General features: G+C 47.5%; 1 protein-coding gene across 4 annotated transcripts in view; it reads left to right on the plus strand.

The window, feature by feature from the left end:
- The window catches only part of Akap12 (A-kinase anchoring protein 12), a 91,197-nt gene that overhangs the window by 33,099 nt on the left and 35,471 nt on the right, over positions 1-22,627 (plus strand). For 3 of the 4 annotated variants that reach the window (XM_023706246.1, XM_004645992.2, XM_023706247.1), the window contains exon 2: positions 10,620-10,734. In XM_023706246.1, coding sequence (XP_023562014.1) covers positions 10,620-10,734 — 115 coding nt within the window. Of the gene's footprint in view, positions 1-10,282; positions 10,354-10,619; positions 10,735-22,627 lie in introns of those variants that run through there. The other variant, XM_023706248.1, reaches the window with a different exon arrangement.

The raw sequence follows: 22,627 nt of genomic DNA on the forward strand, positions 1-22,627 counted from the left end.
AAAAAAAAAAAAAAAAAAAAATGAGCAACCATTTTAAGCCACAAGATTGAAAGGCAGGAAAGCCACTAAATTTGCTTTCTACAGTGGAGATCATTGCGCTGTGACAGTGGTCCCAGTCCTTCATCATAAGGGCAAAGCTTGGAGTATGCGTCTGTTCCCCTCTCCCTGTGTCGCTATCAGTGGTGAAGGGCCTCCAAAGCTAGGGCGAAGCCTCTACCGGGGTGCTGTGCATGCACGTGCGCGCGCGCGCACACACACACACACACACACACACACACACACCCCTCCTTTCCCTGGAAGGGAGAGGACTTTTCCTCAGAGCCCTGGTGTCTCCCCTTGAGCACCTCTGCCTGCTCCTATAAACAGTTGGTAGTTGTAGAGAGTTGGGGCTGTGGTATACTCTACTACGCCTTATGTCCAGCTCCAGGGTGAAGTGTGTGACAGGGGGGTATGTTTGATTAGAAGAATGTCCAGTGTGGCAGCGCATACAATCCCAGTTCTTGGAGGGCTCAGGCAGGAGGATGGTTAGGAGTTCCAGACCAGCCTGGACTACAAAGTGAGCCCAACACCAGCCTGAACTGCATAGCAGTGAGACCCTGTCCCTTTAAAAAAAAAAAAAAAGAATGAGATTAGTATCTAAATGAAATTAGTATCTAGATGAATCTTTAACATCTAAACTTCACTCAACACTGCTACTTGTCTGCTTTGTTAAATGTTTGTCAGACTTGGCTTAGGCAACTTATTTAGCCTTTTTGTGGTACACAGCGCATTTTAGGCTACAGTTTAGAGACACATTTCCTAGGTAAGGCTGTGATATAATTATTTTACTGCCCTTTGAGAGAAGCCACTACTTGCCGTGAGAGTAATTACTTGACCATGACTGTGCTGTGGAGCAGTCAGGTGGGAATTGGGATCTTGACTTTGGACATCTACTCCAAATAAAGCCTAAGGAGTTCGTGGGTACGTGAAGCCAGTCATGACAGTCTCGACAATGACTTGTTGAGACTTCACAGCAGTTGCTTGATTTTGCATTCAAGGTTTAGGAAGGTAGCTAATTAGTCCTGTGTGGCTTGGGGTACAACGGCTTAGAAGGGAGGACCATCATAACGAAGGTCAGGATCCTAGGGTATCTGTCACCTTCCAGGGGTCTGCATGGGTGCTGGCTTAAGCGAGGTCTAGGATAGCCAGAGGCCAGGTGCCTTCTCTTCTGCTCATTGTGGAGCCGTTGGGCTGCTTGTCTGTCCATAATGTAAATCCTTTGAATTGTTGCATTCTTCAGTCTTTTCCCCTAAGTGGATAGACACCCTTTTTTAATCACAGTTCACTTGAATAGTAAGATTTTGGGGAAGTGGGACACTGTTGGGTTTTGAGCCCAGGGACTCCATGTGAAGCTATATCCCCAGCCCATCTTCTATTTTTAAGTTTCGAAATAGGATCTCACTGAGTCAGTAGGTTGCCCAGGCTAGGCTTGAACTCATGATCTTTCTGCCTCAGCCTCCCATTTTGCTGGGATTACGGGTGGGGCCACCATGCCCATCTAGATAACAGGAGTCTCATGAGGTGGATTCTGTCATGGCTCTGCGGTTTGGGAGTGTCCCCCAAGCCCAGTCTATTAAATAGACTTGCTCTTCAGGCTAGGAAACTGTTAGTGGTGGTGGGGCCTAGTGGATCCAGGAAGTTAGGTCACTGGGAGTGTGTCCTTTAAGGTGACATTGGAATCTGTCCGGCTCCTGCCCTTTGCACTCTTTGGCAGGGTGAAGTGAGCAAGCTTCCTGCCGTGTGCTTACACCATGATGTACAGTGCTACCCCAGGCCCAGAGCACCCGGGCCGAAAGCCTGAAGTCGTGACCCTAAAATCAACGTCCTTCTTCAGTCGATTGTGTCAGGTAGTTTGTCATAGCAGCAGAACGCAGACAAACACACAAGACTCTAGCTTTCTTTAGGGTTTTTAAACAAATGACAGTTCTCTTTTGGTTCTTTGGTCATGAGTAGTGATTCTTATCTAGGAGGATCAGGACCACCACCCCACAAGGAGTGACATGATTCTAGAGGGGAACACCAATTGCCATAGGCCCTGGAATTCTTGTGCAGCACTCTTATGGAGAGGGATGCCGGTGGTATTCTGTGTGGCTTAAAAATATGCTGTGAGTTTGTAGCATCTCTCTGTCCTATGCATGGTGCAGACCTAAGGCGTGGATGCTTCCAGCGGTCCAGGGAAACACTTCCCCAGGGGAATCATCGATGGTGTGCATAGCAAGCAGCCCGTGGAGCTGCCCCACTGGTAGGTGCTGCTTTTCATGCCCCTCATCTCAAGCAGAGATCTTAACAATTCCCTTTGCTTGAAGTCAGCATGGTTGGTCTCCCACCTAACCAGATTTGGAGCTTTGTGTTTTCTTTTACATACTTTCCCAGAGAACCCAGGAGTTTTAATACTTTTAGAAATAACTAAAACTTTTTATGTGGGGGCATTTTTGACTGACCTTCATATGTTATAAGTGAGTCAGCCCAAGACTGTCTTACATCAAAGTTTCCCAGGCTGATATGCTCACAGAACCCTTCTGAGATGATGCCTGCCGGTCGCCGTTGCTGCCCTGCCCTGCTGGTGTGCTCAGATCCCAGCAGGACTAGTGCTGGCCTTTGAGGTGGACCCAATACAATGAGTTTGTCCATCAGTGACTGGGCCCTTTAGGGTCTGCATAAACAATACAAGATAATTGTTTTAACGTCCACCTGTTTGAACACTTGAATATTAATGTTCCATTGAAAGGATAACTCATTTTGCATGTTAAAAGAAAGCAGGTAGTTTTAGTAGGTTTCTCTGTAGAATTTAGCTTTCATGCCCAAAGGTGAGGCTGAGTTGTTAAGTAATTATGATGAATTTTACTGAAAAAAAAATGAGAGGGGTACATGGAATTGAACCCAGGACCTCACACTTGCCTCAGCACTGTGCCACTGAGCTAAATCCCCGGCCCCTGAAATACGGAAGAAATGGAAGCTGCACATTCTGGACTAAATGTCTGCTTTGGCCAGCACCCCGGTGCTGGCCCCGCCCCTGGGCACGCTGAGCCAACAGAATCCGGGTGCAGTGACGCATGCCAGTAATCCCAGTGCTGGGAGGCTGAAAACAGGAAGATCACCATGAATCCTATCTGCTGGTGAAACCTTGTAGCAAATACACAAATAAAAACAAAGAAATAATAATAAGAAGAAGCTGCATATTCAGTGATAGCACTAGAGAACTACTGGCATGTCACGCTCAGACTCACAGGGTCATGAGCTCTACAGATATTGTTCCAGAAAACCTTCCTTAAATGGTAAACAGACAATTTCCTTCTTTTTATTTTTGAGACAGGGCTTAATTGTGCAGTTCAAATTGGCCTTGAACTCACTTTGTAGCCTAGGATGGCCTCAGCTCAGCAATCCTTCTGCCTCAGCCTCCCGAGTGCTGGGATTACAGTGGTAGGCACCCCCAAGCCTGGTGGAGAGCATCTCCTGGTGGGGAGATGCTATGGAATAGCTCTGGGGGCTGGAAGTGGGATCGCAGAAGGAAACCCCATAAGCTGAGGCAGGGGTGTGGGTCAGGAAATGTCGCTTTCTTGGCTCAGCCCCTCTATCCCATCTCCTGGCCACTCTCAAGAGCTGCTATGTTTTGTTCCTTGCTTAACAGATGTATCAGAGAGCTCAATAAATGCTGCTGCTGCCGGCTGTGGGAGCGGGCAGGGGTCCAAGCAAGCTGCAGGCCAGGGCAAGGGTCGAGGGACAGGGAAGTCTCAGTTTTTCTGTTGCGCCCGGACCACCATTTTGGGTATTCACAGTTCTTACAAACAGGAGAGGGAAGCAGTGGTGCCCCAGGCCTTGGGAGTATTGTGCTCGATGCTTGCCTCGTTGCAATGTGGTCATACTTTCCGGGAATAAACTCTGGCTGACCTACTCCAAGGATATCAACGTGAAAACATTGAGGGTTTTGATGTGTTCAAGGGCATCGATGCTTTTGAAGGGCAGGTCCAGTGGGAAGATTAGGTTTCTGGGGCTGAGCGTGCTTAAGCGAGGCCTGTATCTTTCAAGTCCAATCTTTGTCTTGAAAGAAATGAAGTATTCATAAAACTAAGTCTCAGTTGGGTGGTGGTGGAGGTGGGTGGGGAGGAGAGCCTCATGGTAGAAAAGGGAAGCATCAGTTCCTTTCCCTATCCTGTTCGGAAGGCTTTTTTTTTTACATTATCTTTTTTTCTTTTTTTTTTTTTTTTAATGTGTTTGCTACAGGGTCTACAGGGTCTCACTGTGTAGATCGGGGATAGTGGTCCTTCCTCCTGTTTTTAGCCTCCCAAACCCTGAATTGCAGGCACGTCGCACCATGCTCAGTCTCAGTCGCCGTCTCAGCATGACACGCCGAGGATCAAACCCTGGCGCTGCGCTCTGCCTAAGCAGGCCGTTTAGTCCGCTGAGCTATCTGGCCAGTCCCTGTTTGGAAGCCTTAGATCACATGATTTTCCTCCTTGCCGCAGAAAGCCTCCTTCTTGTCACATCTGTCCCTTCCATCCTGTGTCCCAGGAGTGCAGTGGAGTCTTCTTGTGTCTCAGGGTCTCCGTAGGTAGAGCTGTGCGTGCTTCCCATTTCTCGCAGAGCTGCTGGGTGGGGATGAGCCCGCGGCGTTCTTCTTGGTAGAGATGCTTCTGAATGCATGGAACCCGAAGTGTCTGAGACAGGGTCTTGCTGTGCAGTTCAGCCTGGTCTCAACCTCTTGATCTCCTACCTCAGCCTTCGGAGCGCTGGGATTTCAGGCGTGTGCCACCAGACCTGGCGTAAGGTACCGTTATAAGTGGATTGTTGTGTGCCGTGAGCCCTAATGGTTCGCCAGGACACGAACCTGTGGGTCCCGGGTGGGTACACTTGTTGGACTGAAGCTGTGAACGTAATACAATAGACTTAAAGGTCACATCCTTAAAGCATAAGACTGGGGACCAGGGAGATAGCGCAGTACAATAAGCACTTGCTTCCCTGGCAAGCGCAAGGGCCTGAGTTCAATCCCAGGTTCCGCCAAAAAAAAAAAGCATAAGTCTAACTCTGATCCATGTTCATTCTTCAGACTATTTCTATTGATGAGTTACTAATTTCTTTATGAGTTTTGTTATGCTAAACATAAGTACTTAAAAGGAAAAAAATCACAGAGTACTGAGATTTTAATGTTTATTGAATGTTTCTAAAAAAGTAGCAAAATTTTCAATGTGAATTTTTTTTTTTTTTTGATGTGCACAGTTTTTTTTCTTTTTTTGGTGTACAAAGTCTTGAAGTCTTAAAAAAGCATCAGAAATAAATTCACTTATGATCTACAGTGGAAATCCCAGTAGTACAATACAAAAAATACCTTTCTTCAATTATACCTACAGCAGACAGTCTTCACACATGACAACTGTTGTGTTCCCGGCACAATTACCATTTATACTGATGGTGTGCATATTGTTTTCCTGCGTTTTCTTGTACGGCACGGTTGACATAATTTTCTTTCCTGTTGTCGTAGTAGGTCTCCGTGATGCTGTGCATGCCTGTTCACACAGTGTGCTCCACAAGTGTGTCCTCATCATTCCCTGGGCAGAAGACATTGTGGTTTTCATCTGCTGTATGTGGTCTCATATGCGCTCAAGTCCCAGTCCTCTAAGAAAATTTCTCCTTAACATTTTGCACTGATTATTTTCTTTATGAGCTCTCAAACTATGCCACACATATTTAGGATTGAGTGAAAAACACTCATTGGCTAACACTTTGTGTTTCAAGTGACATTTCAGGGCTGGTCAAATAGCTCAGTGGATTAAAGTTCCTGCAAATAGACGCGGGGGCCAGGGGTTCGATCCCCAGCCCTGCCGTGCCAGCCCCACGCCTAGGGCACACTGGGACAGCAATTGAGATTGAGACTGGGCATGGTGGTATGCACCTGTAATCCTAGATGTTGGGAGGCTGTAAACAGGTGGATCAACCTGTCCGATCTAATAGTGAGACTGTGAACACCCTGTAGACCCTTCCCTAAAATACAGAATCAATCAATCAGTCAGGGGCTGGGATATAGCTCAATGGCATAAGTGCCTGCCTGGCAAGCGTAAGGTCTTGAGTTCAATCCCTGGTACCAAAAAAAAAAAAAAAAAATCAATCAATCAATCAATCAATCAATCAGTCAAGTGACCTCTCAGCTGCTGCATAACTCTGTAGCATCCGCTCCACATTCAGTGCTGTTGTAGAAACTTAGGCTTCTGTTTTGTCGAGGTTTCTCTGCATATTTTCATCATGGTGAAATACTACCTTCATGACTATGAGTTTTCTTTTCTTTGCCATATAGGAGGTCAAGGTTATATCTTTTCTGAAAATCAAAGATTGTACTGTGTAATTCTCTCTCTTTTTTTTTTTTTAATTTTATTTATTTATTTATGTGTGTGTGTGTGTGTGGCCAGCTCAGCCCACCAGGGGGTGGGGCTGGCTGGCATGTGGTGCTGGGGTATTGAACCGCGGTCCCTGTGCTTTGCTAAGTTTGTTCTAAGTAGGTACTTTAGACCACTGAGCCATCTCACCAGCCCTGTAATTCTCTTTTAAAATTGTAGCATTTCATTTGGAATTTCTGCTTTGTTTCTGTGCACAATTCCTGTGCTGGTCCAACTGTGCTCTGTTGGCAAATGTAACATCAGTTGGAAATTGTCAGATGTCACCTTCTGCACAGTTTGGGAGATGGGAGCAACAAGTCTGTTCACAGCATCATTCAGTTTATTACTACGTCAACAAGGACCTGGTGGCTGAGTTCCAAGAAAAATGTCTAAAGAATGTCTTTGCATCTACAAGGCATACTCTTTTTTTTGGGGGGGGCATATTTTGACCCCTCACTTTTCCATAAGTCTTTTACATTCCTACAATCACCATGAGAAATCTGCTAAACACGGATGAATGTTTTCACTTCAGTTGGTGAGGCGTCACAATAAATACAATTTTGAATGTGTCCTCTGGTGACTACAGAATGTTTTACTTGCATTTCGCCTGTGTGGATTTCACAGCAACTTGCGGCATTTCCTGTTTTTGTTTTTGTTTTTTTTTTTTTTTGGTGGAACCGGGGATTGAACTCAGATCCTTGCGTTTGCCAGTCAAGTGCTTATCCTACTGAGCCATCTTCCCGGCCCCCTTGCGGCATTTCCTGTTACAATATCCAACCCTGAGTGGCAGTGCTGACAGACTGTCCCATGCATTTCACTCCTGCCAAGACCTTCTCTATACTCTTGGGCCTCATTCTAACATTGGTCATGCCATTTCATTGCGTGGCCATTTCACACATCAACCAGTCATGAGTGCTCACATTGCCGTATTCGTCATCAGCTGGATCAAGGGGGTCTGCATTCCCATGTCTGTATCAGTTGATTCTTGTTCCATGTCACTGTCACAGGACTTTGGCTCGCATGTCCAAACCCACTGGGTCTGTTGCTCTTTACTGCTCCAGTAAACGTATGTAAAACCAGTTAAAAGAGCATAAAGGTGGGTCCAAGTCCTGATCTGAACCTTTGCACACAGGCACGCCCCCTTGCCGCGTTTGTCATATCTGGTGGGTAAACACATACATTGCTTCCTGCGTCCCTTAGGGAAAGGTAGTGAGATGCACAGCTGGCTAAGAAGACACTCACGTACAAATTTACAGTAGAAATGTAAGGGATGGGGCCGCTGGATCCACGCTTAGGCCTTGAGGACAGATGCCTTTCTAAAGCGACACGGTTACCCTCGCTCAGTGCAGAAACTTACTCTAAGTTTCTTAGAGCATAAGGAGGCCTAGCAGCTGATGGCAGTTTTCAAGATTCTTTCAGTGGGATGCGATGCTGCACAGCTGTAATTCTATCCCTTTGCAGAGGCTGAGAGGTGGGAGGAGGATCACAAGTTTGAGCCCAGCCTGAGCAGTGGAACAATTTATCAACTTAGCAAGAACCTGCTTCAGAGTAAAGAAAAATAAAAGGCAAAAGTCCCTGGGATTAATCCCCAGGGCTGTGTCCTGCCCCCGAAGTCGTCTTTCTGTCATCCAGTGTACTTAGTGCCTGTGCTGCATGGACCCTTCACATTTAAGGAGATCTGATGGCTCCAGCTAAAGATGTCTTTGATTAGACCACAACGAAGAATTACAAGAGTGACAGAAGCTCTGAGCAACTCCAAACTCTGTAGAATGTCAGCACTGTGTGGCTAAGCAAGGGCATAAGTGACCCAAGATTAATGCGTTGGAATCAAAATAAGAAGACATCTGTGCTCACTTCTGCCACAGTCAGAAGTAGGCATTCAGGGCCGGGGAGATAGCTCAGTGATCTAAGTGCCTGTCTGGCAAGTGTAAGGACCCAGGTTCAATCCCTGGCACCACATGACATGCTGGCCCTGCCCAGGGCCTGCCAAGCCAGCCACATGCCTGTAATCCCAGCATGGGGGAGGCTGAAACAGGAGGATCACTATGTGTCTGAGTTGCATAGCAAGACCCTGTACCAAATAAATAAATATATATATATATATTTTTTTTTTTGTTGTTGTTGTTTTTGTTTTTGTTTTAAAGTAAGCATTCAGGGGCTGGTGAGATGGCTCAGTGGTCTAAAGCACCTACTTAGAACAAGCTTAAGCTTAGCAAAGCACAGGGACCGCGGTTCAATCCCCCAGCCCCCTGGTGGGCTGAGCTGGCCACACACACACACACACACACACACACACACACAATTTAAAAAAAAAAAGTAAGCATTCAGCATTTTTTAGATTTAACATCTGTCGAGTTACCCTGTAACTCACGCAAATATGTGATTCTTGCTTTCCTTTCCCCAGCTCTTGACATTATTAATCAAATCCAAATCTAACCCGGTGCATATCACTAATGATATTTAGTTAGAAGATTCTGACGGCTTGTTGATGGGCCTTGTAGAAACACCTCCTCCCTTCTCCTTTTGTCTGTTGGTTTCATTTAAAATTCCCTTCTTTCATATTTTGGTAAGAGAAGACTTTAAGTGGAAGTGTAATCTGAGTATTCCGTTTAATAAATGGACTCAGCATGGGCATTTTGAAGCCAACTGTTCCATCTGGAACGTCAGCGTTAGAGCACAGTGGTATTATTTTAGGAGAGATGCAAGCCATCGAAGGATGGAGTTGCAGGGAACAAAGCCACCAGGTGAAAGCAATTTAGCACAGCTCAAGGCTTCTGGATGGACCCTCTTGAGCCCTCTGAGGCTTCAAGTCTGATCTGAATCCCTGAGGTTTGGCCCGTCATTGCTGTCCTGTAAGTGGGATGGCATGATGTCAGGCAGAAGGCCCCACTTTGAGGCTTCCTTCTTTTTCCCTTTATGGGCTCTGGGCTTCAGGTCCTCCTTCATGCCAGGTACAGGCTCCACCTTTGGAGCTGTCTCTGTAACAGGTGTGGCTGGTATGTGCGGATGACTCTTTTACTATGGTGTGTAGTAACAGGTCCTTGATGTGGCATTATTCTTTTTGTGACATGGAAAGACCCTGGAAATACTGCCTGATAAGACCCCGACTTCTGGCTAGGGGGGTGAGTGATGGGACAGTTATGCTGGGTAACTGCTTTGAGTCTCAGGGCCCTTGTAAAAGGGCAATGATGGCACCTGCCCCAGTGGGTTTTACAATGAATATGTGCAAACTACAACGCATTGTTGAAACTTACAGGTTCTTCCTGTTGTGTTATGTTTACTGGGCTTACAACGTTTTTAAAATCTTTGTTCTCTGGATTAAAGAAATGATTAGAGGACATGAGTTCCGTAGGCCATCCTACAGGCATGTGCAAGTGGCACTGGACGTTCGTTGCCTAGGTTCTGGAAACACTGGCTTTCTCTCCACTAGGCCTTCTTGTTCCCAGCCCTTATCTAGCTCAGCTCTTGCCTAGTGGCTTAGGCAGGCTTCTCTCTTCTTACCTGGGAGAAGTCCTGGACATGCTTAGCCTTACTCAGGGCTGTCTGGTTATTGTCGTCTGGTCTATTCATGAAAGTTTGCACAGCTGCAGTTTAGTAATTATTTGCTTGAACATCTGCCCTGCAACCTGAGAAAGGCTTGTTTTATGCATCCCAGTTACCAGTGGCTATCGTGTGTCACGATTTTAAAGGAAAATGCATTCAGGGTTGGGAATGTAGTGTGGTGGTAGAAAGCCTACCCAGTGTGCTCAAGGTATGGGTGTGATGGTACCTGCTTACCCTACGAGCACTTGGGAGACTGAGGTGGGAGGGTCAGCATTTGGAGGCCGGGGCTACCTAGCGAGATCTGTTTGCAGGGTGGGAGTTCAGATTCTGTAGCAGTTTGTAGGCTCAGGACGGTAGGAGCCGTGCCTAATTTACTCAGTGTTATGTCTGAAGGAGATCTGGAATGGTGAGTGTCTATGTCGGATGAATGCATGATGGTGCACCTACCGCCCCAGAGGCCAAGGCCACTGTGCTTGATGACAGCACCCCAGGCCCGTTGTAGGGCAGTGGGGTCCCCCAGATGAGTATAGCTTAAAATTCCTCATTGTTGTGGGTCCTCATTTCTCGGCATTTTTCCTTTGAATAGTTTGTATAATTTTGAACATTCGTGCGTTGCTCTAACTTGGATGTGAGGACTGACGTGAAGTTTACACGGTTCTGTCTTCACCACAGCTCCTGCAGAAGAACGGTCAGCTGTCCACCGTCAATGGCTTGGCTGAACAAGGAGAGCTCATCCTCCAGGAGGGAGCCCAGAATGGCCAGGAGGAGGAAGTCATTGTCACCGAAGGTAAGCTATCCTTCTCGGCTCTGGCAGGAGGCCAGGAACGGGGGACAAATAGCTTTTGGAATGAACTGTGGAAAACTCAGTTGTCACATATTTTCTCCAGAAAACACACCATCATTCCGTGTAGTGATGGATGATGTCAACAACAAAAGTAATCCGTTAGTTTCCAAAGAAAATACTCCCCTTGGAGCACCTCTATGCTTAGGTCTCAAAGCCAGACACCTTTTTGTTGGGTTTTGTTGCTTGTTTGTTTGTGGCAAGATTTCACTATCCAGAAATCTCTTTCTAGAACTTAGTATTTCTTTATTGTGTTATGTCTTACTTCTTTGCAGCACTGAGGCCTCTCTGCAGTGCAGGGCAAGCATTCTACCACTGAGCTACATGCCCGACTCTACTTACTGTTGCTTTTTAAAATTATCATTGCCTTGTCCAAATTACTTTTCTGATGTTGGATGTGGACTATGTTGAGACAGTGAAGAGTCATGGCTGATTTGGAAGAATCGAGCAGAGTACTAGCTCCACGGTAGAGCACTGGTATGGCACACGCCTAGCATGCATGAACCTCTGGGATCTACCTCTAAAACCCAATAAGAATAACAGTGTGCTGTCTTCTACCCTGGTGACAGACCTCTCAACCTGCGTAGGTTTTTCTAGTAGGTACACTGCCCAGTGCACACAGCTCTTTGCCTAAAGGCAGACTGCACATCTGAGAGCTTTTGTGCCTGCAGGTCTTGGAGGTGGTTGTTCAGAGTGAGCCTTTCGCCAAGTATCTTGTTGGATTTCACCTCACTTGGGATGGTTTGGAGAACCAGACTTTGAAGCTGGAATTGAGGGCCCTGTCCTGTGTAGGTCTCTTGCGAACAGGGGAAGTCTGCATGGTGGGGAGCCTCTTCTGGAGCTGCTGCTTCCTCTGGAGCCATTCGTTTAATGAAGTAATGACTGAGCTGGATGTGGTTGTGCACACCTGTAATCCCAGCACTCTGGGAGGCTGAGACAGGAGGACCGCAGGTCCTGGCCCAGCCTGGGCAGGTTGAGATCCTTAGCAAGACAGACCCCTATTTCAGCAGTAACAACCAGAAGGGCTTCATCAGCACTGCTGAAGAGAGCAAAATGACGACCTTGCGTGCAGCAAGTCGTTGCTTCTCTCCAGTACAAATAAAGAAGACGGATAAAGGGAAAGGAGGCTGGACTGGCCCCAGCGGGATGAGATTCCTCAAACACGTGGAACCTGTTTCCCTGCGTTCCATGCCCCCACGGTGCAGCCCAGCTGCACGCAGGGCGCAGCTTTGAAGCTGGCAAGAAGACTGATATCCACATAAAGCTGGCCATATCCAGGCTCTCAGATGAGCGCTTGCCTGACCTAGCATAAGGGTAGGAAATAATAGTCACCAGAGTGATCATAAAGGACACAATTCAAATTCCCAAGCACAGTGCTTGATCCTTCTGTGTTTCCCTTTGAATCAAACTGGGCAGCAGTGGTTTTTGACTTACGGCCATGTCGCTGAGCTGAGTGCTCCGGGAAGATGAAGCGGGCTAGGAAATGAATCCTGCTTTTACAGTGCCTCCCATCAAGTCATCCAAGAAGGAAGGCTGTGGAAGGCACAGTAGGACATAAGTCAGGCTGGGAGTGTAGTGCACACCTGGAGTCCCAACATCAGGAGGCCAAGCCGGCCTGGCTTACGTAGCAAGTTTGAGGCTGATCCTTAAAAAAGTAAACAACGCTCAAGCCATTTGGTGGTTGCCTACTGAATTTTGGGAAAGATAAGGCCTGTTCAGAGCTCAGGCAAAGCAATTCCTTGAGGTGAAGGATAGAGTAAAATCTGGGGTTGGGGAGGCTGGATTTAGATCCATGGAGATGCAGGCCAAGGTTCAGCTCAGAGGTAGAGCTGAGTTCAGCCCTGGTGCCCCCAGCAGGTGGTGAGGGGTGAGGGCCAAGGGAGGAGAGTAATGCCCTGTGCGTCCTGGGCTCTTGTCTGAGCTGTGCCCCAGCCTCCCCCTGCTTTAGTAACTTACTGCAACCCTGGGAAGTGGTGATGACGTTGGCAAGGCTAAGACAGATCGGTGGATCGTGCAGGAGCCTCGGCGAGGTCCAGCGTGTCTTCTCCACGCGTGGAGGTGAAGTCCAGACAGCAGAGGATAGCCTAGAAAGTGTTCCGGGGACAAGGTGAGAGGCCCAGGACAGGTCACCAAGGGAGGTCCTGGCCCCATGGGCTTCTTGCTAGGCTCTGTGGAACTGTGGGCCAGGAAGAGGAGGAGGGACAGGCTGGCTGGGCTCGCTGTACCCCAGAGAGCGTGGGCAGTCTTGCTCATGTGTGGCATGTCTCCCGCAGGGTTGCTCCTGGCTATCTTCCTGTAGTCCAGATGTGATATCTTGTCCTTTTCCGCCACATGGATAAACACTGACTTTGTAAAAGTCATTCTGTCCCTACCCTGAGACTAAATTCCATTGTCTCCCAGAGCCCATCCAGGCTTCGAATCACAGATGCCTCTTGGGGGTTGAGCAGACATCACATTCCTTGGGCAGGAAGAGTGCTAATTGCACGGCGCACCTGCTTGGAGAGGCATGCTAGGAGGCTGAGGCGGAAGGACGGCAAATTCAGGCCCAGCCTGGGGGAGTTACTGATTTAGCAAGGCCCAGCCTCACAAAAATAAAATGGACTCTGGGTTCAGTCCCACTACTAAAGAAGAGAAAAATGATTCTGACAAGACCTTGAGTTCTAGGAAAGGCCAGCTGTTGCCCCTGAGTGGCCCAGGACCACAGAGGCCACCACCAGAGACACATTAGCGTCCCAGCTTTGGGGACCCGCTCTCTGCATTGTGGGCAGGACTGTTACTCCCTTGGCAACTTGGTGCATGCTGTTTTCTTTCTCTATTTTGTCTGCTTTGTGAGTGATAATTAATAGCTTGGCAATGTAAAAACAGACTGAACCTTCATGTTCAATTATTAATCATTTTTTGTCATGTTTTTCTTTTGACGTCAGTGTTAGAAACCTTGGTCCCTACCACCGTCCACATAAATAAACCCTACGTGTCTTGATCCGTGGACAGACTGGGTGCATAAGATCCATTGGTGGCAATTGGGGGTTTCACCAACCGTGGCATTTGGCATGTGCTCAGCAAGGTCACCAGATGGGAACCTGCCTGAGACAGGTCCATTCTTGCTGCGGGCGGGGACTTTAAAGTGACAGACAGCATTTATGGGCTGAGATTGCAGTTTAGTGACAAAGCACATGGCCTAGCCTGTGCAAGGTCATGGGTTCAATTCCCAGCATCACAAAAAAAACAACAGTGATTACAGTATTTCTGTGAGACTGAGTGCATTGGAGGGATGTGGCCACAGTAGACAGAATGTTTAGACAAGGCCAGAGGTGAACATACTTATTCCTACCTTGACCAGAATAATGTTTTTCTCAAACCGGAGATACAGGTAATTCAGAACCAGTCCTCTTCTGAACCATGAAAGCAGAATCAGTCTTGTAGCTATTTTTGAAACCTGAAGAGCAGGGTCAGGGATAAAGAGGGAGGGGCCTCTGTATGGAATTTAGAAGTCATCTGAAGGGGCATGCAGAGTCAGATGTGGACACAAATGTTAGACATGGACAAAAGAGAGATCTGAGCCAGTCGCTGAGCCCTGGAGACTCAGTCCCTCTCATCCGGGCCTTTGTGAGAAGACTTACTGACTTACCAGTTTCTTGAAATTTTGTGTAGAAGTGTAGCTGGGCCTTCTCTTCCCAACTGGAGTTTGATCATGCCAGTCCCCTCCAGGCCTTCCCACAGAGGCTGCACAACGGCTCCTAGTTTCTGAGTAAATGTACTTCTACTGCAAAGGCTAGTTTTAAAAAAGTCTGTATCCTCTAAAGCTGTTATCAGTTATCCTGTAGTCTTTCATGGTTTTCTGTGAGCTAGAACTCCTGACTAGAATGACTTTCAAATATATGTTGGGGGGCTGGAGAGATGGCTCAGTGGTCTAAAGCACCTACTTGGAACAAGCTTGGCAAGGCATCAGGGACGCGGTTCAATCCAGCACCACATGCCAGCCAGCCCCGCCCCCTGGTGGGCTGAGCTGGCCACACACACACACCACTCTCTCTCTCTCTCTCTCTCTCTCTCTCTCTCTCTCTCTCTCTCTCAAATAAATAAAAAAAAATAATAAATAAATAAATTAAAAAAAAAATATATGTTGGCCTAGCAGCAGTTTTAGATTTAAAATGTTTTGAAGCTAGCACAGTGACACACACCTGCCTGTAAGTTCCAGCATTCAGAAGGCTGAGGCAGGAGGATTGCCCTGAGTCTGAGGCTGTCCTGAAACACATGAGGAAAACTCTTAGTAAATCAAAAAAGCAGGTCTGCAGAACTCATTGCTAGATGTGAGGAGTCCAGTAGGTATCTCAGGTCTTAATGCATTTGAGTGTAATAGTTTACTTGGGGTGTGTGTGTGTGTGTGTGTGTGTGTGTGTGTGTGTGTTGCTGGGGATGGAACCCAGTACTCATGCGAGCTAGATGACTACTATAGCATGGAGCTAAGCCCTCAGATCCCTGTTGTCTGTCTGAGATTTGCCTTTCTCAAGTATATAGAGTATAGAGAGTGAACTCCGCAGAGCTAGTGAACGTTAGACATTCACTGTTTACTGTGTGTGAGCCACTGACTGAGTTTTGCTTATGTGTTCGTGTTGTGCTGTCGCATGCCCAGAGCGGGCGGCACGAACAGCAGCAGCAAGAGCAGTGCGCAGCAGACAGTTGGCTGCTTTGCCCCTGGCATTGCCCCTCTGGGACCCCTCTAATGGGAAAGACTCGACCAGCAGACACAGGTTTTGAGTGTAACAGAAGGAAAGGATGGTGAACGGGAGACAGTCCACCATCCCTGCTACACCTACGCATCCTGGAGAACACCCCTCAGCCTAAGAGACAGCCCCTCCTCAGTGGGAGTGCTCAACGTGGAAGCCTTTTAAAGGGTGCGTCCCGGGGCTGGAGAGATGGCTCAGTGGTCTAAAGCACCTACTTAGAACAAGCTTAGCAAAGCATCGGGGACCGCAGTTCAATCCCCCAGCACCAATGCCAGCCAGCCTCGCCCCCTGGTGGGCTGAGCTGGCCACACACACACACCACACTCTCTCTCTCTCTCTCTCTCTCTCTCTCTCTCTCTCAAATAAATAAAAATTAAAAAAAATAAATAAATAAAGGGTGCGTCCCTTGTATGTCCCAGAAATCCTCTTGTACACCCATATGTCACATTCAGGTTAGCCACAAATGGAACTGCCCTTGCTTAGTTATCTAATAGCTGAGCTTGCAATACTGCAAGAAATTTCATTTTTCTTATGGTGCTTGATGTCGCTGTCTTTGCTTTGATTAAATTTGAGTTTCCCAGTTCCTGGTGCTTAGTTCCTTCCGGATGTGGAGAGGCCATGAGGTGGCTGGGAAGTCATCACAGCCCTCTGCGGGTCTTGTGGTCCTACAGAAAATCCACTCCAGAGTTAGAAGTTACTCTTCCTTGCCTTGAACGTTAATGACTTTATCTAGATCGGGGATATTCTAAGACCTAACACGGATCTGGAGGGAGGATCCACTCCACGCCTGTGTACTTCTGTGAAAAACTCCTCTCTGTACTGAGAGGAAATGGGTTTAGGACTTGCTTTCTTTTCTACCCCAGTTGGAACACAGTGCCTTATTAGTGTTTTTCACAAGACATGGTGTCAACCCCGTCTCTCCCCTGCATTCTGCTTTCATTTTTCTCCACTCCATCTGTTATCATCTGGCATCCAGTGTCTGTCTCTCACGCCAACCCCTTAAGAGGTAAGAATCATGAGGGCCGAGATTCCCTGGGGTGGCAGACGGGTGAGTGGTAGGGAAGTGGCTAGGAATAGGAGGCAGTGTTCCATTTGTGTTTGGGTGTGTTTTGCCTTGTTTTTTCATCCTCTTGGTCTTGAGCAGAATCCAGAATATAATCTGTCCTTAACAAATATTTGAATAAATGAAGACAGTTTTCAGTGAGAGTAATAACTTCAGTCATGGGTAAGGAGCATTTGTTGGCAGCTAATTTTATATTCGTTCATCTTCTGCATATGAACATAAACTGCAGATTTATGGATGCTGTCCACACTCCCTCGCTTTGTTGCACGGGCAGTAACACAGCCAGATGTTACTCAGTGTGTCACCTGGGACCTCGCAGGTGCTTACAGCTGGTATCCAGGTGTTGCCTGGCAACCTGAAATATGATCCTGATCTGCCCTTGACCAAGATTCCTAGTAATAGTAGTACCTTGTACTACTATTACTCCCCCCACCAACAGGGACTCGTTTTTTTTTTAATTTTCACTTTAATCTTTTATTTATTTATTTGGTACAAGGTCTCGCTCATAGTAATCCTCCTGTCTCAGCCTCCCCAGAACTGGGATTGCTGACAACCATGAATTGAATTCTTTTATTTTATTTTTTTTTTATTTTTTATTTTTTTCGGAACTCAGGCCCTTGCGGGATTGAACGGGATTGAACTCAGGCCCTTGCGCTTGCCAGGGAAGCGCTTATTCCACTGAGCCATCTTCCTGGCCCAGGATTGAATTCTGATCCTTGTGCTTGCCAGGCAGATGCTTAAACCACTGAGCTATCTTCCCAGACCCTGGACTGGTATTTAAAATGTATTATTACACACATTTTCTCAGCTGTTTTGTACCGTTCTAAAAACTCAACAGCACACACAGGAAAGCCTTGAAGTTGGGTGAAAGTGCTCTGGAGTTCAATTGCTGGGAGCTGATTATGAGGAATTCCACGGCTCTGCAGCCGTGTGCCTAGCCTGTGGGCTTTGAAGTGTCTCAATGTCAAGGGAAAATTATGGCACAGGTCATGGTCTGCTTCCACCCAGAAAGAATGACTGATTGATTGATTGATTGATTGATTGACTGATTTTTGTGGCACCAGGGATTTAATTCAGGACCTTGTCCTTGCCAGGCAAGCATTTATTCCACTGAGCTATCCACCCAGCCCTTACAGATTTATTTTTTATTCGTCAGTAGCCAAAGTAAAGATTGTCTTTTGTGACCTGTGCTTGCTCAGGTCTGACAGAGCAGTGAACCTTCCTTTTACCTTAGCCAAAGGAAACACAAGTGTCTGCTGTAGGGAGGGAGAGCCAGACTCGCGCTTGTCCTCTGTCTCTCCGAATCGCTTCATTCATGGACTACAAGGCCGGGAGGCAGGTGCAGCTGCTGCTGTTGCGCTGGGTTTCAGTGACCTTCCTTTGAATACACCTCTGTATCTCACAGGGCAGGGATTTTCATCTGTAAAGTGAGCTTCCCCAGGCACCCCTGAAATTCTATCACTCATATCAATATTACCAGTTCCAGCCTTTAAAAACCACGAGGCAGATCAGCTCCTGAGGACACCCAAGTGACCTTTGCACAGAACGGCTCTGGAGAGGTAGACAGACCGCGTCTCACAGACAGACAGACAGACAGACAGCCTGGGGACAAGTGGTTGCCCCATCTTTCACACTAACGGCCGAGCCATGGCATATAGGAGAGGAACTCCAGCCCTTGGGGCCACATTTAGAAAGACATTGAGACATTCTTGAATAAAATGTCTACTTCTGAACATTTTGCTCAATGAAGTTCAAACTTCAAATTTAGAAAGTGGCTTTCCAAACAAGAAAAACCATGAAGTATTTTTGCATAGAAGCTTACTCTGCCCATCTGTACAGAGTCAGGCCCACGGCCCACCCTCCAGCAGGATCCACACTGTGCCGACCCAGGACAGCGCTGTTCCATTTCCACGTCCACTGAGTGGAAGTGGAGGTGAGTGTGGTGGTCAGCGTTCTGGCACTTAACAAATCCCTGAGGTCATTAACTCATAGAAACGGGATATTTTGGCTCTTGATTTTAGAAATTCCAGTCCAAGACTGGGTGGACCCATTGCATGGCTCAGGTCCCTGTTGCATGGAACGCCACATGGCAGTGCTGGGGCACGTATGGCAGAGCAAACTGCTCCTGTGGTAGCCACCATGGAGGAAAGGGACAAATATGGCGGAGGCTGGGGTCCCACAGTCTCCTCAGGGGCTTGTCTCCAGTGCTTCCCAGAGCCCCCCGGGACCGAGCCTTCAACATGAGCCTTTTGGGGGAAGGTACTTAACAGCCAAGTGACAGCAGTGGTCAGACCATGCCTTTGTCAGAGTAACACACCAAGGTCTAGCCCTTTCCTTCAAAGTGACCAAGAAGGAATGGTTTTCCACTAAATAGGCCTTTTGAAAATACACTGCTATTAGTCATTGACCTATTTCATTTGGGCTGTTGCAAAAAAAAAAAAATACCTTAGACTGGGGAATTTATAAACAGCAGAAATGTGTTGCTCACTGTCCTGGACGCAGGGAAGGCCAAGGCACCGGCGGTGCCCAGGCCAGGCAGCTTGGGCCTGCCCATGGGTAGCTGGCTCTGCATCGTGTGTCTGAGGGGCAAGCGGAGCGACGTGTTCTCTCCAGTTTTAGGAGGGTGCTGAGGCCCTTCTTGAGGGCTGTGTTCAGGGACCGCATCACCCAGATCTCTAACCCCACCTTGGAATGAGTCCCGACTCAGGAACGCCAAAGCTTCAGACTGTGAGACCATTTAATTTTCTTTTTTCTCCCCCCAGAACCAGAGATTGAACTAAAGCCATTGGACTTGCCAGGCAAGTGCTTGTTCTACTGAGCCATCTCCCCGGCCCTAAAAAATTTTTGTAATGCTGTCTTTTTGTGTTTCTCAGCATTTGACTTATGTTCCAAGTGAGTGAAATGGCTTCAGTTTTGCCTCCTATGCTGAACTCCAAATACTTCAGCCCGTGGTATGTTCTAGAGCTCAGTCAGTGTCCCTATGTGATAGATAGTGATGCTTTTGATAACTCCTGAAGATGTGTTCTCTGGGCTTAAAAGTCAACATTTTAGTGTATTAATGACCATACTTGGAATTTTCTTCAGTTCTTTTGTGTTTACTTCAGACGTAGTGCAGAATGACAGCAAGTGTTCCTTGGTCCTGTATGTGTTGGTTCTGCTGGTGAGAAAAAGGGCCGCTTGCTGGATTTAATGAATGACCTGTTTGCTTGAAAGTGTCTTAATGGGGACTGCAGGGTTTGGAACACAGCAAAGCTCTATAGCTTGCTAAGGCTGCCTGAGGTGCAGGAGGCGGAGCAGCAGGCATTTGTTCTCTCACAGCTCTGCAGGCCAGAAGGTCTGGTTCATCTTGAGGCTCTGCTCGGCTCTCAAGTGTCCATCCTCTTGCTGTGCCTTGGCGTGGTCTTTTTTCTGTTTGCATCCACCCCTGCTGTCTTGTGTCCTGTTCAGGCTGGAGGAGGCCTGTCTTCCTTTTTAAACTTCACTGCTGCTTGAAAGGCCTTTCTCTGAAATCAGCTTCACTGAGGTACTGGGGTTCAGGGCCTCAACCTGTGACGTGTGGGCGGCACTGGCTGTGCTTGTCCTCCTGGATAGTCAGAATTGAGGCTAGGAAGCCTCCGTAGGGGGAGCTTGGAGGCTGAGGAAGCCAGGCCCCAGCCCCGAGCTGGAGGCGCATCTGCTTGTGCACTGAGGGCTTGAGGAGCTGTCTCTGGAGAAGGAGGCAGTTTATCTATCCTGCTGGAGCGAGGACGTGGCTCCCGAGGCTGCTCCCCTCTGTTGAGCGCGGCCTTCTGGAGCAACACAGAGCAAACTCGCGTCCCTTCCCACATGGCAGCCCTCTGAGTATTTGAAAACATTGGTTGTGTCTTCCTTTCATCTTTTCCTCTCTAGGCAAAACATCTCCAGAGAAAATAAGCCGTCTCACACGAAAAGAAAAATGCCAGGACTTAAATATTTTTTCCAGTAGGAATGTGCTTGATGGAAGCTTGCCAGGCATAGCTGGGTTTCACTTTTTGTGATTCCAGTTTTTAAGAACACTTTCTTTTTCTGTCTTTCAAACGTGAGAATATCTCACTTTGCTTTTTCAGGAGCAAACTGTGTGCTGAGCGGAGATGAGTTGTCTTGGGAATTGGGGCTGGCGGTGGAAAGGAAGCCTCTTATCCAGGTGCCTAAGTGAGCTAAAGCAAGGACCGTGAAGAGCCCAAGGATCTATGCTGTGTGTTTCTAGCCCTGGGACCAGCGGGAGTCCCTTCCCTCCCCTTCTAATAAGTGCCAAGAGAGCAGAAAATTCCTAAGTGCTGGTGGAGTGATTTCCAAGCAGAGCCAGGGATTACCCCTAAGCAACTTCTGGGAGAGCCCCCCCCCATCCCCAGGTATACATTGAAATTGTAATCTCCAAGGGGACCGCTTTTGTTAGGTGACTGGGCCTTGAGCGTGGTACCCGCAGGAAAGGGACAGTTGTTCTTGTGAAAGGCCCGCTTGACGGGACTTTCTAGAGCTGCGCAAGAGGATTCAGATGGATCCCAGGGATGGCCGTGGTCTCCACGGGAACTGTCCACACCGCAGGCTGGGTGCTCTGGGGCCCTTCCAGTCTAAAGACTCTTGCCCTTCATTTCTAGGAAATCACTTTTTCGCTTCCCTCTTTCCCTTCTCTTCTAGAACTGCTACCATTCCAGTTGTAGGCCTTTGGGAGTGATTTCTCCCCTTCCTCGTTTTCTACCTTTGTATTTGGGTCTGTTCTCTGGGGAAAAAAAGATTCTCTATCTAGATTTTATTTTGTTACTGTATTTTGGATTTCTAAGAACTGATCTTTTTTTTTAGCACTAACTATTTTGGGTTTTTTGCTCTTTTTTTTTTTTTTTTTTTTTTTTTTTTTTTTTTTTTTTTTTTTTTTTTTTTTTTTTGTTTGTTTGTTTGTTTGTTTGTTTGAGGAGCCTGGGATTGAACTCAGGCCCTTGCGCTTCCCAGGGAAGCGCTTATTCCACTGAGCCATCTCCCTGGCCCTGTGAGTATTCTGTTTTGATAGTGTCTTAGTTCTGCCTGGGCTGCAGCCCCTTTGCTCTGATTTTAATCCTCGCGCTATTAAACATGGAAGGAATTGTGAGTTCCTGCACGGAGCCGCGTGAGTCCTCTGCACACGGTTCCAGTTTAGCGAAGGCTGTGTGCTGGTGGGGGGAATGCAGGGTGCCACTCGTGTGCTGCGGGGGATCAGACCCAGGCCCTGCAGGGCTTGCCTGAGGGTTCTCCTGCAGAGCTCTACTCCCAGAGCCAGGATTTTATTTTTAAATGCTTCTTTCTGTGCACAGCCTGTGCCTGCTTTCCTCTTTCACATTAGATATCTTTATTGCCTGTCTGATTTAGGGATCATTTTCTCATATTTAGTAATTGACTGCTGTATCCCCAGGAAGGGCAAAGCCCAGATGACCATCCCTGTAGGAAAATGTGGCTGCGTCTGTCTTCTCTCACAGGTCAAATGCTCTCAGGAAGATTCTTACTGCCTTCCAGTCAGGTGTGGTGAAGCACACCTATAATCCTAGCACTTAAGAGGCTGAGGCAGGAGGATCACTGAGTTTGAAGTCAGCCTGGGCCACACAGTTTGTGCTGCGTACCCACTGACGTGGAGGATGTTGGTTAGGTAGAGCCTACCAAAGCCAACCTGGGTTGTCATTTTGTTCCTTTCATGCAGCAGCCGCCAGAAGGTTTCATGTCACCCCTGGCTGGCTCAGGCTCCCACTTACTGGGGTGGACTTGGGGACTATCCTGTGCTTGGTGGCTGATTTTTCTTCTGAGCCCCCCATGTGCCTCCCACTCTCGTGGCAAGTGTGAGAGCCTCTTTCCTCTCAGGGAGGGTGAGCAGCCTCAGTTAAGTTTATTTCTTCCAGCACAAGAAGATTCTTCTCTTACTCGGAGGCATCCTTGAGAAATGGGTGAAAAGGACATTCTTTTAACAAAATAAGATGGTTTTAAGCTTCTCCCCTAACTTAATTTTCATCCCATGTGAGCAGCGTGTTTATCCTTCAGAATGCATCATTTAAGATGAACACAGCAGCTA

This window comes from Octodon degus, unplaced genomic scaffold (genome assembly GCF_000260255.1).
Source record: "Octodon degus isolate 3935 unplaced genomic scaffold, OctDeg1.0 scaffold00246, whole genome shotgun sequence".
Taxonomy (NCBI): Eukaryota; Metazoa; Chordata; class Mammalia; order Rodentia; family Octodontidae; genus Octodon; species Octodon degus.